Source organism: Lynx rufus, unplaced genomic scaffold, assembly GCF_022079265.1.
Source record: "Lynx rufus isolate CCGP_SWC_20201006 ecotype Redwood Valley unplaced genomic scaffold, mLynRuf1.p SCAF_1, whole genome shotgun sequence".
Classification (NCBI taxonomy): domain Eukaryota; kingdom Metazoa; phylum Chordata; class Mammalia; order Carnivora; family Felidae; genus Lynx; species Lynx rufus.
Genome location: NW_025814823.1, coordinates 163843848 through 163856538, shown reverse-complemented (window position 1 = coordinate 163856538; position 12691 = coordinate 163843848). Strand labels below are relative to the sequence as shown.

The 12691-nt window shown below is 33.0% G+C and overlaps 1 protein-coding gene across 10 annotated transcripts in view; it reads right to left on the bottom strand.

The window, feature by feature from the left end:
* Positions 1 to 12691, bottom strand: part of PPIP5K2 (diphosphoinositol pentakisphosphate kinase 2) — a 71268-nt gene that overhangs the window by 42799 nt on the left and 15778 nt on the right. For 7 of the 10 annotated variants that reach the window (XM_047089984.1, XM_047089976.1, XM_047090001.1 and 4 more), the window contains 11 exons: positions 12219 to 12320; positions 10690 to 10851; positions 9012 to 9133; positions 7372 to 7473; positions 6152 to 6238; positions 5342 to 5417; positions 5151 to 5260; positions 4349 to 4434; positions 1354 to 1479; positions 1090 to 1211; positions 634 to 816 (listed from right to left, as the gene is read on the bottom strand). In XM_047089984.1, the coding sequence (XP_046945940.1) occupies positions 634 to 816; positions 1090 to 1211; positions 1354 to 1479; positions 4349 to 4434; positions 5151 to 5260; positions 5342 to 5417; positions 6152 to 6238; positions 7372 to 7473; positions 9012 to 9133; positions 10690 to 10851; positions 12219 to 12320 (1278 nt within the window). The remainder of the gene's footprint in view (positions 1 to 633; positions 817 to 1089; positions 1212 to 1353; positions 1480 to 4348; positions 4435 to 5150; positions 5261 to 5341; positions 5418 to 6151; positions 6239 to 7371; positions 7474 to 9011; positions 9134 to 10689; positions 10852 to 12218; positions 12321 to 12691) is intronic. The other 3 variants (XM_047089991.1, XM_047090028.1, XM_047090050.1) reach the window with 1 other exon arrangement.

Here is a 12691-nt window from a genome sequence, read left to right as displayed (position 1 = left end):
GCCAAACATAAAAGAAAACCTAATCTAATGTAAGAAACTTAGAAAACAGCCAAAACTGAGACCATAGTAGTTAGGGATGATTACTTACCCAAATAAGTATTCTTGATATAAGAAGACTATAAAAAAGAGCACTATTAAGTCAGGATAGTAATTATTTCTAGGAGATTGGGAAGGAGTTGCAATTGAGAAGGGGCACAAAGGGATCAGAGGTGTCTCAATGTTCTATTTCTCCATCTGGATGGGGACTATAGGAGTATTTGCTTTATTTAAAAAAAAAATTAATGTTTATTTTTGACAGAGAGAGAGAGGCAGCATGAGCAGGACAGGGACAGAAAGAGAGGGAGACAAAGAATCCTAAGCAGGCTCCAGGCTCTGAGCCATCAGCACAGAGCCTGACACCAGGCTAGAACCCACGAACTGTGAGATCAAACCTGAGCCGAAGTCAGGCGCTTAACCGACTGAGCCACCCAGGCACCCTTAGGAGTACTGCTTTATAATACAATAGGCTCTAAGTTTTTGTTTTATATACTTTTTGTTATAAGTTTTGTTATAAGTTTGTTATAAGGTTTGTTTTTATATACTTTTATATGTGTGTGCATATTTCACAACGTAGAAGAGTTTGCTAAGACCCACCTTTTCATAATCTTCAGCCGTAAAATCTCTATCTTTCTGAAGTATTTCGTGAAGTCTTGCTTTCACACGTTGCTGGCAACTGCTCAAAGAGTCACTATCACTATCCAAAAGACCATTCATATTCGCACTTTTTACCATCTGAACAAGAATGGGTGTAAGCTCTCCTTCTAGGGCTAAGAGCCCCTAAACATATTAAATAAAGCCAACACAAATTCAAAAATTAGTATGCAAATTAATGAAAAGTATCATAATTATTTTGTTACATGCTGAATTTCATAAGGAATAAGCTAACTATTTGCAATGAATAAACTTTATTAATAATACAACCTATCACAATTTCAGGGCTTGAGCTGGAAATTTCAAATTTGGAATGTTTAAATATTGCCTTAGCAAAAATCTTTTAAAATGTGGTATTAGATGAAATTTCTAGTAATTCTGAAAAACATTTATTTATACCTTTGCAAAAGCAGCTGCAGTCATCTGGACTCGTCCTTCATCAGAGGCATATATTTTGAGGTCATGTCGGTAGGTACTATGTAATCTAAGTAAACCACAACCAGGAAATCCTGCATAATCTCCTGAAAATAAATACTCAAATCACTTAAGCTATATTTTTGTCTCAGTGTATTTCTATAAATATTTAGTAACATCTCAAAATAAGTGAAGATTTGAAAAAACAATGCATAAACTTAACCAAATTAAAGAAACTCCAAGATTTACCTTGACCTCCAGGATACATACACCTGAAAGCTCTTCCAAGTTCTTCGGCCTGGACCCTGCCTGCAGGAGTTAGTTCTCCTCCCCATTTTAGAACCAAAAGTAAGGATGGTTCTTCTCTTCGGCTGTCTAAGATATATGTTAATGAATAAAAGCAAATAAATGTCAAGTTTGTTTCTTTTAAAGAGGCGTGTTTCAAGATTATTTTTTTCTTTATTTTCTCTTCTGTAGCAGAAAATAGCTTTTTATGTAAATTATTTTGTTCCTTTGAACATACCTACCTTTGTATGCTTTTGATTCTGTAGGGAACAACCCTTGCTCTACCTGTTAAAATCTTACTCTAATTTCATAATCTCTTCCTCACTTTAGGAAGAAGGCTCTTTCCCAGTTTTCTGAAAGGAAGTGATGTTTCCCCACCTTCCCTGCTCTCATAGTGATATGACAGCAATAGTATTTGTCCAATATATTTAATTTAGTTGTCCCAGCTGTTACATTAAGAGCTCCTTCACCACAGGATCGAGATCTTGTCTTTATATCAAGAGGCTCGCATAAAAGGTAATGTTAGCCAAAGTGAAGATGTATACATTTTTACAAAGAGGAATCAATGATTTGCATAATTTTTTGAAAGATGTGAGAGAGCCTAAAACTTACTGTAATTTAAACTTATGAATGAGATATACAATAAAATGTAGCCAAGAGCAGCTTTTTAAATTTGGAATTGTGGGGGCACCTGGGTGGCTCGGTCGGTTAAGCATCCAACTTTGGCTCAGGTCATGATCTCACGGTCCGGTCCGTGAGTTCGAGCCCCGCATCGGGCTCTGTGCTGACAGCTCAGAACCTGGAGCCTGTTTCAGATTCTGTGTCTCCCTCTCTCTCTGCCCCTCCCCTGTTCATGCTCTGTCTCTGTCTCAAAAATAAATAAACGTTAAAAAAAAAAATTAAATTTGGAATTGTGTAATCTTTTTCTGTACCCGACCAAAGTTTTTTCTCAGATATTCCACAAGTGAATGAATTTCTGTACCTAATTTATCTGCTCTTTATGTCCTAAGATCTGCATTAGGCTACAGAAAAGAGGTAATTTAAAAATGAGCAATATAAGTGCTAAAAAACTTGATGATTCATGAAAAGTGATAGGAATCAACTTTGTGCCAGGGGTAGTACCTTGTAGTTGTATGTGCTTTATCATGCAGGCTAATATTAATTTATGGAAGGACAATTAATTAACAGACTTTTTCAATCATAGTTATATACAGAATATTTTTGATTACAAACATTAAAGTATAGGAAATTAATCTGTATTGCTACCAATCACAAAGTGTGACACAGTAGCAATGTCAAATTTTAAAATAAATATATGAAGATCAATATAAACAAACTTGTGTTCACATTTAAGATAATCACTACTTCAATTTATGCCACTATAAATAATGCCATTTTGGATATCTCCACAGGCCAATCTTTCCCTGAATATTTGATCACTTCCTTGGGATAAATCCTTATAAGTAGAATTAAGATATGAGAGATGAATGGGTGGCTCAGTTGGTTAAGCATCAGTCTCTTGATTTCGGCTTAGGCCATGATCTCATGATTTGTGAGTTTGAGCTCCACACGGGGCTCAGCACTGTCAGTGCAGAGCCTGCTTGGGATTCTCTCTCTCTCTCTCTCTCTCTCTCTCTCTCTGTCCCTCCCCCTCTTACACACTGTCAAAATAAGTAAATGAACTTAAAAAAAGGTAAAAGCATATTTGAAGTTTCTTATATTGCCAAATTACCTTTCAAAGGGCTACATCAATTTATACTCCTACCAACAGACTGAAATCCACTCATACTATATTCTCATCAACATTCTTTAATAATGATTTGACAAAATAATAAGAAAACACTCTGCTAGTGAGATAGGCAAAAGTAATTATTACTATTATTATAACTGTTTTATTGGGCATCTACATTTCTTCATGAAATGGTTTCTACAATTTCTGCCCATTATTATTATTTTTTTAATGCTTATTTATTTTTGAGACAGAGAGAGAGAGTGGTGGAGGGAGGGAGGGAGGGAGGGAGGGAGGGAGAGAGAGTGAGCACAAGCAGGGGAAGGATAGAGAGAAAGGGAGACAAAGAATCCAAAGTGGGCTGCAGGCTCTGAGCTGTCAGCGCAGGGCCCAATGTGGGGCCAAACCCACAAACTATGAGATCATAACCTGAGCCTAAGTCGGATGCTCAATTGACCCAACCAGGTCAACCAGGCACCCCTCTGCCCATTTTTATTTTAAAACGTAAATGAATTTTTGGAGTTTTATGCTGACTGCTTTTAGGAGAATGACCTTATTTAAATGCTTTATTCAGACTTAATTGGTGGAGGAAATTAACTAATTAGAAACATGAATATTGTGTATTCTTTCAAATAGTCTTTTTGTACTTTTTGAGCTTTCTTCCTGAATACTCTGCCCTCTTCTACCAAAAGAGGAAGAAAGGGACTGATGAAGTAACATTTAGTTATAAATAAGGTTTCTGAAACAACCCCAGAGTAAATCGGGAGTCCTACAGTTTTTAAAATAAAATAGATCCTTTCCTTAAAGGGTAAACTATCCTTTATTTATTTATTATTTAAAAAAAATTTTTTTAATGTTTTTATTTATTTTTGAGAGAGAGAGAGACAGCATGTGAGCAGGGGAGGGGCAGACAGAGACAGGGAGACACAGGTATCTGAAGTGGCTCCAAGCTCTGAGCTGTCAGCACAGAGCCTGATGCGGGGCTCGAACTCACAACACGTGAGATCATGACCTGAGCCTAAATCAGACGCTTAACTGAGCCACCCAGGAGCCCCAATCTATCCTCTATTTAAAGGATAGAAAGCAAAGTTGACAAAACTCCACTTTAATTTTCCTTTATTCAGCATGTCAGCTCCTTAACTGTTACAAAGGAGAGGGTCCAAAGGCAGTACAATGAGTAATAAGTCTCTACATATAATTAAAACACAATAGGCATTAATAGTGATATACCTTCCTCTTCACTAGATGTTTTAGGACAACCATGAGGGAGATAAGTTAGTTGGACTTTACGATTTATTCCAGAAAAATGGCCATACCTGAAAAACAAAATGGCAAGCGGAATGAACAATTTTCAGTAAGTGTTCAATGAAACCTCTTAAAGAGAAACTAAAATCCATCTAGAGAAAAATTAAATCTACATATTAATGCCCTCCTCTATTTTTAATTAATTGTTGAATTCTTTAAAATACTGTAGCAGAATGTCTGTACCATAGGTAGTCATTCTAATCACATTAGAAAGGAAAACACAAAGAAGTTTCTCTACAAAAGTTAGACATTTGAAGAAGATGACAAAGTATAGAAATATATAAAACAGAAATGTATGGGCATTTAAAAAATTAAGGAAATAAGATTCTAGGTGGCCAAATGTAAAGCTTCCAATAGTAATACTGGTGTTATCAATTTCACTTGACTAAAGCATAGTTCAAAATTGTTTTTTACTTAAACAACATTTAATCTGTGCTCAAGTTAGCCATGTTGCTTTCATCCTAAGTGGTACTTCATAAAAGATCCAAATGTTTCTCAACAAAATTAAAAGTAAAACTAAAACAAGAAACTTCAACACAACAATCTATTTTCTCACTGGTGCAAATAAAAGTCTTACTAAACTTTCACTAATTTCTCTTCAGCTTCAGCACTAAAGTGGAAAACAATCAAACTGTGAAGGCAACTTAACATAGAAAGTCATACATTATAAAAGAACACTGTTATCAAATTTAGTTATCAAAATTAAGGGTTTCAAAAATATTCTCACATTTCTAATACGGTCTTAAGTTGTTCAAGTTTTGACTTGTTTTCTTCAATTTCAGAATCATTATTTTGCCCCAGCTCCATAAGAAGTTGTCGGGCAATGTCCAGCACTTCCTATAAAATAATAAAGAACTGAATTTTTATGTTACTTTGCCATTAGCAATTTATAACCAACAAGCAGTCAAATGCACTTGCCTGTAATTGTTTTGGCTTTTTGAGTTTTAATTTCCCAGATTTATATCCATCACACTTTTCAAAAAGATCGAAAAATCTTATTAAAACAAAAGAGCACAGTTAGTCCTTTGCAATAATTAATATTACCACCATATACTTAACATAAATCAATTATAAATGAAGACATGGGACTTGGTCTATGGATTTCAAATACTGTATGTCCTCTTTCACTATAGAAGGTTGCTCATCTACTGTCAGTGACAAAACTTGGTATTCTCCTAACCACGGCAAGCTAATAATCACTATAGATTATTTTTAAAAGTTTTCTCATGATGGAAACTGAATATATGATTGTAAAACTGCATATTATATTCTCTGAAGTCACTGCATACATATACATATAAAAAATATTTCAACACATATTTATTGGCTCAAGTTTTAAATTTTTATTATTTCCAAATCAAATAGTGAATAGAAATAACAAACTTTTATTCTACCAAGTTTTTTCTACAAGGTTGAGAGGTTAAAGGACTCAGAGAAAGCAATGTGAGAGAATAACAAACCAAGATTAAACATCTTAGGATGTTTACACTTTTACAATAAATGAAAGTTAGGTCAGACGGATGATAATTTACGGATATTGCCATAATTTTCAGATGCTAATATATACAATTACTTTAAATGGATTTTGTCTCCATCCAGTGGTTTAAATTAATGGCCAAGAAATGGGAAAACAGTTTTCCTATATGATGTATTGATCAAAATAGCTAATCACCTATCAGAAATCTTAAATTATCTCCTAAGTGTTAAATTATTCCCCTTAAAACATACTTTTGATGCCTCACTTCCATTTTCATTTTTTGTTTTGGTGTTCGATCCCCATGACGTATTACAGCTATGACACATCTGAGTTCCATCCTAAAATAAAATAAAAGTTCTCAATTTTCTAACAAAGATTTGTGTTATATAATTCAGACTCACACAACATCTCATTTCTTTAGAGCTATCTTATACCATTTCAAAAAGTTTCCTATGAAGATAGTACTTGTAACAACTAGTCAATTTTATCAAATCCAATCTTAAAAAGATTTTACGAAGCTGGAGGGGGAGTAATATTAAGCTATATATCAGCTTCTTCTCTAGAGATGACTATGCTAACTTCGGAATAAAAGTAAACGAATGACAATCCCGGAACTTCATAAAATACTTGGTCTGTAGCAGAGATTATTACAGACTGAGATTTCATTAAATCAAAGCAAAATAAAGCTTTACTTGATAGCTGCTATATTTATTTTGCCCTTGTAAGAAGAACAAGTACTTCAAACTAAAATTACTAGAAGATAAAACTGTCTTAGAAAGAATGCTAGGGTATAATTTAGTGTTTGTCAAACTACACGCCACAGAACACAACCCTGCAGGATTTTAATAAGTTACCTAAAAATTTTTATGTTAAATAGTTTGAGAATACTGCTTTAAAACAAAATTAAGTATTTGTGTTTCTCCATCCCAACCAGCCCTTCGCAGAATATTTAACATGCTAATGTAAATGTCTAACTTGTAAATATGAAGCATTTGGTCAACCCACCTGAGTAGCAGGTGAGTTTCAAGCAGTAATTTTCACTAGAATATTATGAAACACTTTCGCAATACTGGTCTAATTAATTTACCTCAAGATAAAACTGTATATTTTTTCTTTATACAATGAGAGAATAAAAGCTGTACAGCCACTGACTATGAACCTTTAAGTGACATACCTGTTGATACCTCCTTTATTTTTGTGACTTAATTCAATAGTTCTATAGTTATACAAGCATTTTTCAGGATTTTATTTAATTTTTTTTCAGATTTTATTTTTAACAATACAGAAGAGTTTTAGTCTAGGTGGACCCTTGCAAAAGCATATAGTCTATTTTTCCATCTGCAAAGTGAATTATATGAAAATATACAGAGTAAAGTGTCCAATGATCGTTTAGAAATTTAATCTTTATTGTAATAGCAGAGACTGATGTACAAAACCCAAGGAATTTCTAAATGAAAATATTCAAACTTACATAGTTCCAGATGTAGTTGGTACAATTGGGATATCTTCAGCTTCTAAGGGTATTGACCAGGGGATATGAAATTGTGGAGCAAGCTCTCGCATTACAATATTGCTTTGATACAAAAATAAAAAGCTAAGAATTAATTTATTTTAAGGCAAACCTCAGTACTTAATGACTAATGATATAATCAATGAAATTAAAGTCAAACTAGTGGTTCTGTGATTACAGCACACAAAAATTAACTCAAAGACTCAATCCTGATAAAGAAAAATTAGATTAGCAGTTCTAAACTGGTATATAAGAACACCCTAAAGAGATGCCATGAATTTGGAATTATTAATTATTTACGTTAGTTTTAAAATATAAGTCACATTGGATTCAAATAAATCACTAAAGCTGCATCATATGCACTTATAGATACAATCTGAAAACCAAGATTGGCTCTTCTTTATGGCTACGGATCATTTCTTACAAGTTTATTGATCACTTTTGAAGTTACTCTAAATACTGTGGCTCTTTTTTAATAAATTTCTATTATACTTTACTAATAGGGTTAAAAACAGAAAACATGTTAAGTAATTATAAAACATTTTTTGTTTTGCTTAAATTTAGCACTTATTCATGCTAAAATTTAGTAAGCTCCCCTAAATTTCACCTTAAGGGTTAAGTTCACCAATCTTTAAAATATTCTATAAAAGCTGACTCCAATTAGGACAATACATTTATTTATTTATTTATTTATTTATTTGAGAAAGACACAGTGAGGGAGAGAGAGTGCGTGCATGAGTGGGTGAAAGGGGCAGAAGGAGGGAGGGAGGGAGGGAGGGAGGGGCAGAGGGGGAGGGAGGGAGAGAGAGAGAGAGAGAATATCCTAAGGAGACTCCAAGCTAAGCATCACATGAGGCTTGATCCCACCAACCTGGGATCTTGACCTAAACTGAAATCAAGAGTGAGATGCTCAACTGACTGAGCCACCCAAGTGCCCCATGACAACACATTTTAAAATGTAAGTTTCTTATGGCTCTGTCATATATACTTTGAAATGGTTCAAAAATATTTGTCTTATGAATCTTCTAAATCAAAGTATAAAAAAATAGGTCAAAGAATATAAAAATGGTATTTCTACATGCAGTACTTTCTTTTGGATTCACTAATAATCTCATGGGATTATCTTTAACTGACATATGCTTGTAGAAAGCAGTATCATTCAAAAGAACCCTGAATTCCAAATATTTCTATTTTACCCTGGTTACTAATTTCATGAATATTCACTTTGTACCTTAAAGTAAGAGAATTAAACCTTTTCAATTATGTATCAAAATCTTGAGGGACAAAGTAACCTAACTAATTAGCTGTTTTGACTAACAATCACTGTAATAATCACGGTATATATTTGTGAATCTATGAAGTTCAATATCTTTAAAACTTCATCTATATTGGCCCTAAATTAATCCGCCTTTGATATCCTGAAGTATAATTCAAGATTTGTCATGGTTCTTTGGAGATGTCATTTTGTGAACATTTGTTTTTACTCTAGAGTGCTTACAAGATTCTGATCGTTTGATGCATTTACAATTATTTGGTTTCTGAATACCTACTATGCATTAGCTATAACAAAGGTATAGAAGAAAAAGATAAAAAATTCTTACCCAAGTATTTTTGCACAATCATCATAATACTTCATGGAATTTTTCACAAAACTGAAGCCATTGACATCACAGACATAGGACTGTCCATTGGCCCGTAACAAATCAAAACCACAAACTGTTTGCTATTTAAAATAAATTGTAAACTTTAAAGTTACATTTGAATTAGGATTCACAATGTTCTAGTCTTATTACAACATATCAAATTTTATAAATGCCTAAAAATGTACTACTGCATCTTAGTTTACTTCATAGTAAGTAATGAAATTACTCATCTGTAACCTGAGTACTCTGAAAATATGTCAAACATACTATATGATTGTTTTAGTTCCACACCATGAAGTAAATATGGAACAAAAATGCTTCAGGGACTAGAGAGGCCAAAAAATAACCTACTGTATCAAGAAGTTCTTCAAGTAATATTTAATTAAAAAGAGGAAAAAAAATTTTAAAGTCCTTGTAAAATTTTGTGATAGTAGAAATTATATCACTTTAATCCAAAGCATAAAGGAAAACATAAAGAAAAAATAGTTTTGAAGATATGTCCCAGAGGAAATGTCCAATTATCCCTATGAATCTTTTTTTAAAGAAAGATTTTATTTTTATGTAATCTTTACACCCACTGTGGGGTTTAAGCTCACAACCCTGAGATTAAGAGTTGCAGGCTCTACAAAAACTAAGCCAACCAGGTGCCCTTCGTTCTGAATCTTTTAAAACTTGACAACTATATACTTGTGAGCACTTGAAATAAATTAAATACATTTTATTTAGGAGAAGAAAACCATTGCAAGGTATAAATTTCCTACTCAGGCTCCAAGAATTTTCTAACTTCTGCATTTTACATTCAAATCATGACACATTAGCATAAATATGATTTTAAGTCATGTCTTTTAGAATCCTGGTATTACGAAGTTAAGACAATTCATACAAAGCTATTAAAATATACTTACAGGATAATATTCCTTCCATAAAAGTGACTTCAAATTATTAAGACATAAAGTATTATTTAATAACCAGTAACACATCCTAGTCTTTACATTATAACTCAAGACAAGACTTCAAAAAGGTGAAGTTTATTCTTTGTTAGATGCAAGTTGTACTACTTCTATTTAAATCTTTACCACACATTACTGGAAACCTAATGATGTAGACTGAGGGAACTAGTCAAATGTTAGAAGTAAAAAGTTTTCTTTAAGGAAAGTTATTTGTATTGCTTTCAAAAACACATTTTATTATATACAATAAATAGGCTAAAGGATCTATTACCAAGGCTAGAAGACTACTGAAGACCTTTTTTATTCAAGAAAACAATCATGTATCAATTCTGAGTAAATAGTACTTGCAACCAGTTGTTTTAAGCATGTTAAATAATATCTCTAAACACTGGTTAATGCTACTGTTTTAGTTAAGTTTTCCTCCATCATTTTAATTTCTGAATAAATTGACAAAATTCCCTTTTATATAGCAGATAAACTAGAGAGAAACAAAGGCCTTCATTTATTATATATTTTTATTAATGGCGCTATAAGAATCCCCTGAAAAGTACATAAACCATTTAAATGTATCATTTTATTTTCTCAGCTTACTTCTACCACTAAATGCCCAAATAACATTTCTTTTACTCAAAAAAGACATTAGAATTTCTTTGACAGGGGCCTGTATGGCCTTTAAAACATCTTACCTTAAAAGCAAGGCAGACTTTCCAAGCAATTAATTTCTCGCGTGCATTCAGAATAACAGGGTATCTAACTTCTTTTCCCTCACTATCTCGTTCCACCTTGCCATCGAGGGCTGGAGATTTTCGAGCCTCAGCATGAGCATAATCTGGACCCACTGTATAAACCTTTCATTAAAGTTAAAATATATAAAAATTTTTATATTATTCAAAATGTATTTTATTTTATTTTTTTTTTATTTTTTTTTTCCACGTTTATTTATTTTTGGGACAGAGAGAGACAGAGCATGAACGGAGGAGGGGCAGAGAGAGAGGGAGACACAGAATCGGAAACAGGCTCCAGGCTCTGAGCCATCAGCCCAGAGCCCGACGCGGGGCTCGAACTCACGGACCGCGAGATCGTGACCTGGCTGAAGTCGGACGCTTAACTGACTGCGCCACCCAGGCGCCCCAAAATGTATTTTAAAAAACAGCAGACAACAAACTAAAAGAAAAATAATAAAACTTTACTTCAGTCTCCAGACTATTCATTTCACATGCCAAAATTTTCAATACAATGGAAAAGGTTATAAACAATAACATGGCAAAAAAAAATGGTAAAGTGAAGTTCTCTTCTTTATAGAGATTGATTATGCTGAGCATTATGAGGGAATACTAGGTTGTATATGAGGTGATCTTTTTCAAATTGTTTTAAGTTTAACAAAGGAGAGGTACAAGTTAATTATAAAAACATAAAAGAAAAGAGTAATGGCCAAAAGGAAGATTAAAAAATGGGGGTGGTGGTGAGGGACAGCATAGAATGAAAAGCAGATAAGAAAGAGAACAGCACTCCAAGCACAGGTAATTAACACAGAGGCCAGAGGTGTTAAAGAGCATGATGTATTCAGATAAGAGTAAATTATTTAGTATAGTTTATACTGTAAGAAATAAGGTTGATAGAAGACAGACTGAAACGTTCTGTATGCCACACTTAAGAACCTGATTATTATCCTCTGGTCAACAAAAATCCATAAGAGAATTTTAAAGGAGAGGCTCATGATCAGGTTTATACCTTAAACCAAGACTGGCTGAAGGTAAAGCAATTAAGACCTTGTCTGTCACCAAAAGAAGTCAAACATATTTTTACATTATGCTACGGTTGCTGCGGATCTCAAACATCATTTATGCTAATCAATGCTTAGAAACTGGTGGCTATTAGACCTTTACTGCTTTATTATTTAATGTCCTTTTAAAGAAGCATACATTTTATTATATCACCAAGTTGTTTATTAAATATTTTTATAATTGTATTTCAATAAAATGTCTCCTTGGCAATCCTGTTTTAAGCATTTAAGAACATTATTCTAAAAAAAGGGTCCATGGCCTTCAGACTGTCAAAGGCATTCATAATACAAAACAGATTAACAATCTCTAGTCACAAAAAAAAAAAAAAAAGAGATCCAGAATATAGATATAACTAATTAAAGGGTAATCTCTTTTTCTGTTGCCATCGGTAAACTAAATACAAAATTAAAATATACTGTAATCAATCCTACCTTTACATCAGTACCATCTGTGGGCATAAACTCTTCATATATATATGAGCCTGTTTTTCGTACATTGCTTTCTGGGGAATAAACACTACTTCTACTGCCAATCTGAAAACAAAGATGTCCATGAATATAAAAACTAAATTATTCATCTCATTTTATTAATATAAACTTTCACCATATTTTTCCATCGTAGATATTTCCAAAAAATTTTTTTGGTGCACAAGTATTTAACAACACTTACTATACAGTTGACGCTGTATTATTTTCTACCATAATTACAATTTATATGTAAGTTAAATAGCATAAATATACAATGAATGATAAGAATAATGTCTCTTAGATTCAACCATGTTGTTGCATGTAACCTGGTTTGTTCACTTTGTCTACTATAGAATTTTCCACTGTGTACGTACATGGAATTCATTCATTAACAGATATTTCGGTTGTTTTCTAAGCTTTTGTCAGTAGAACAGTTT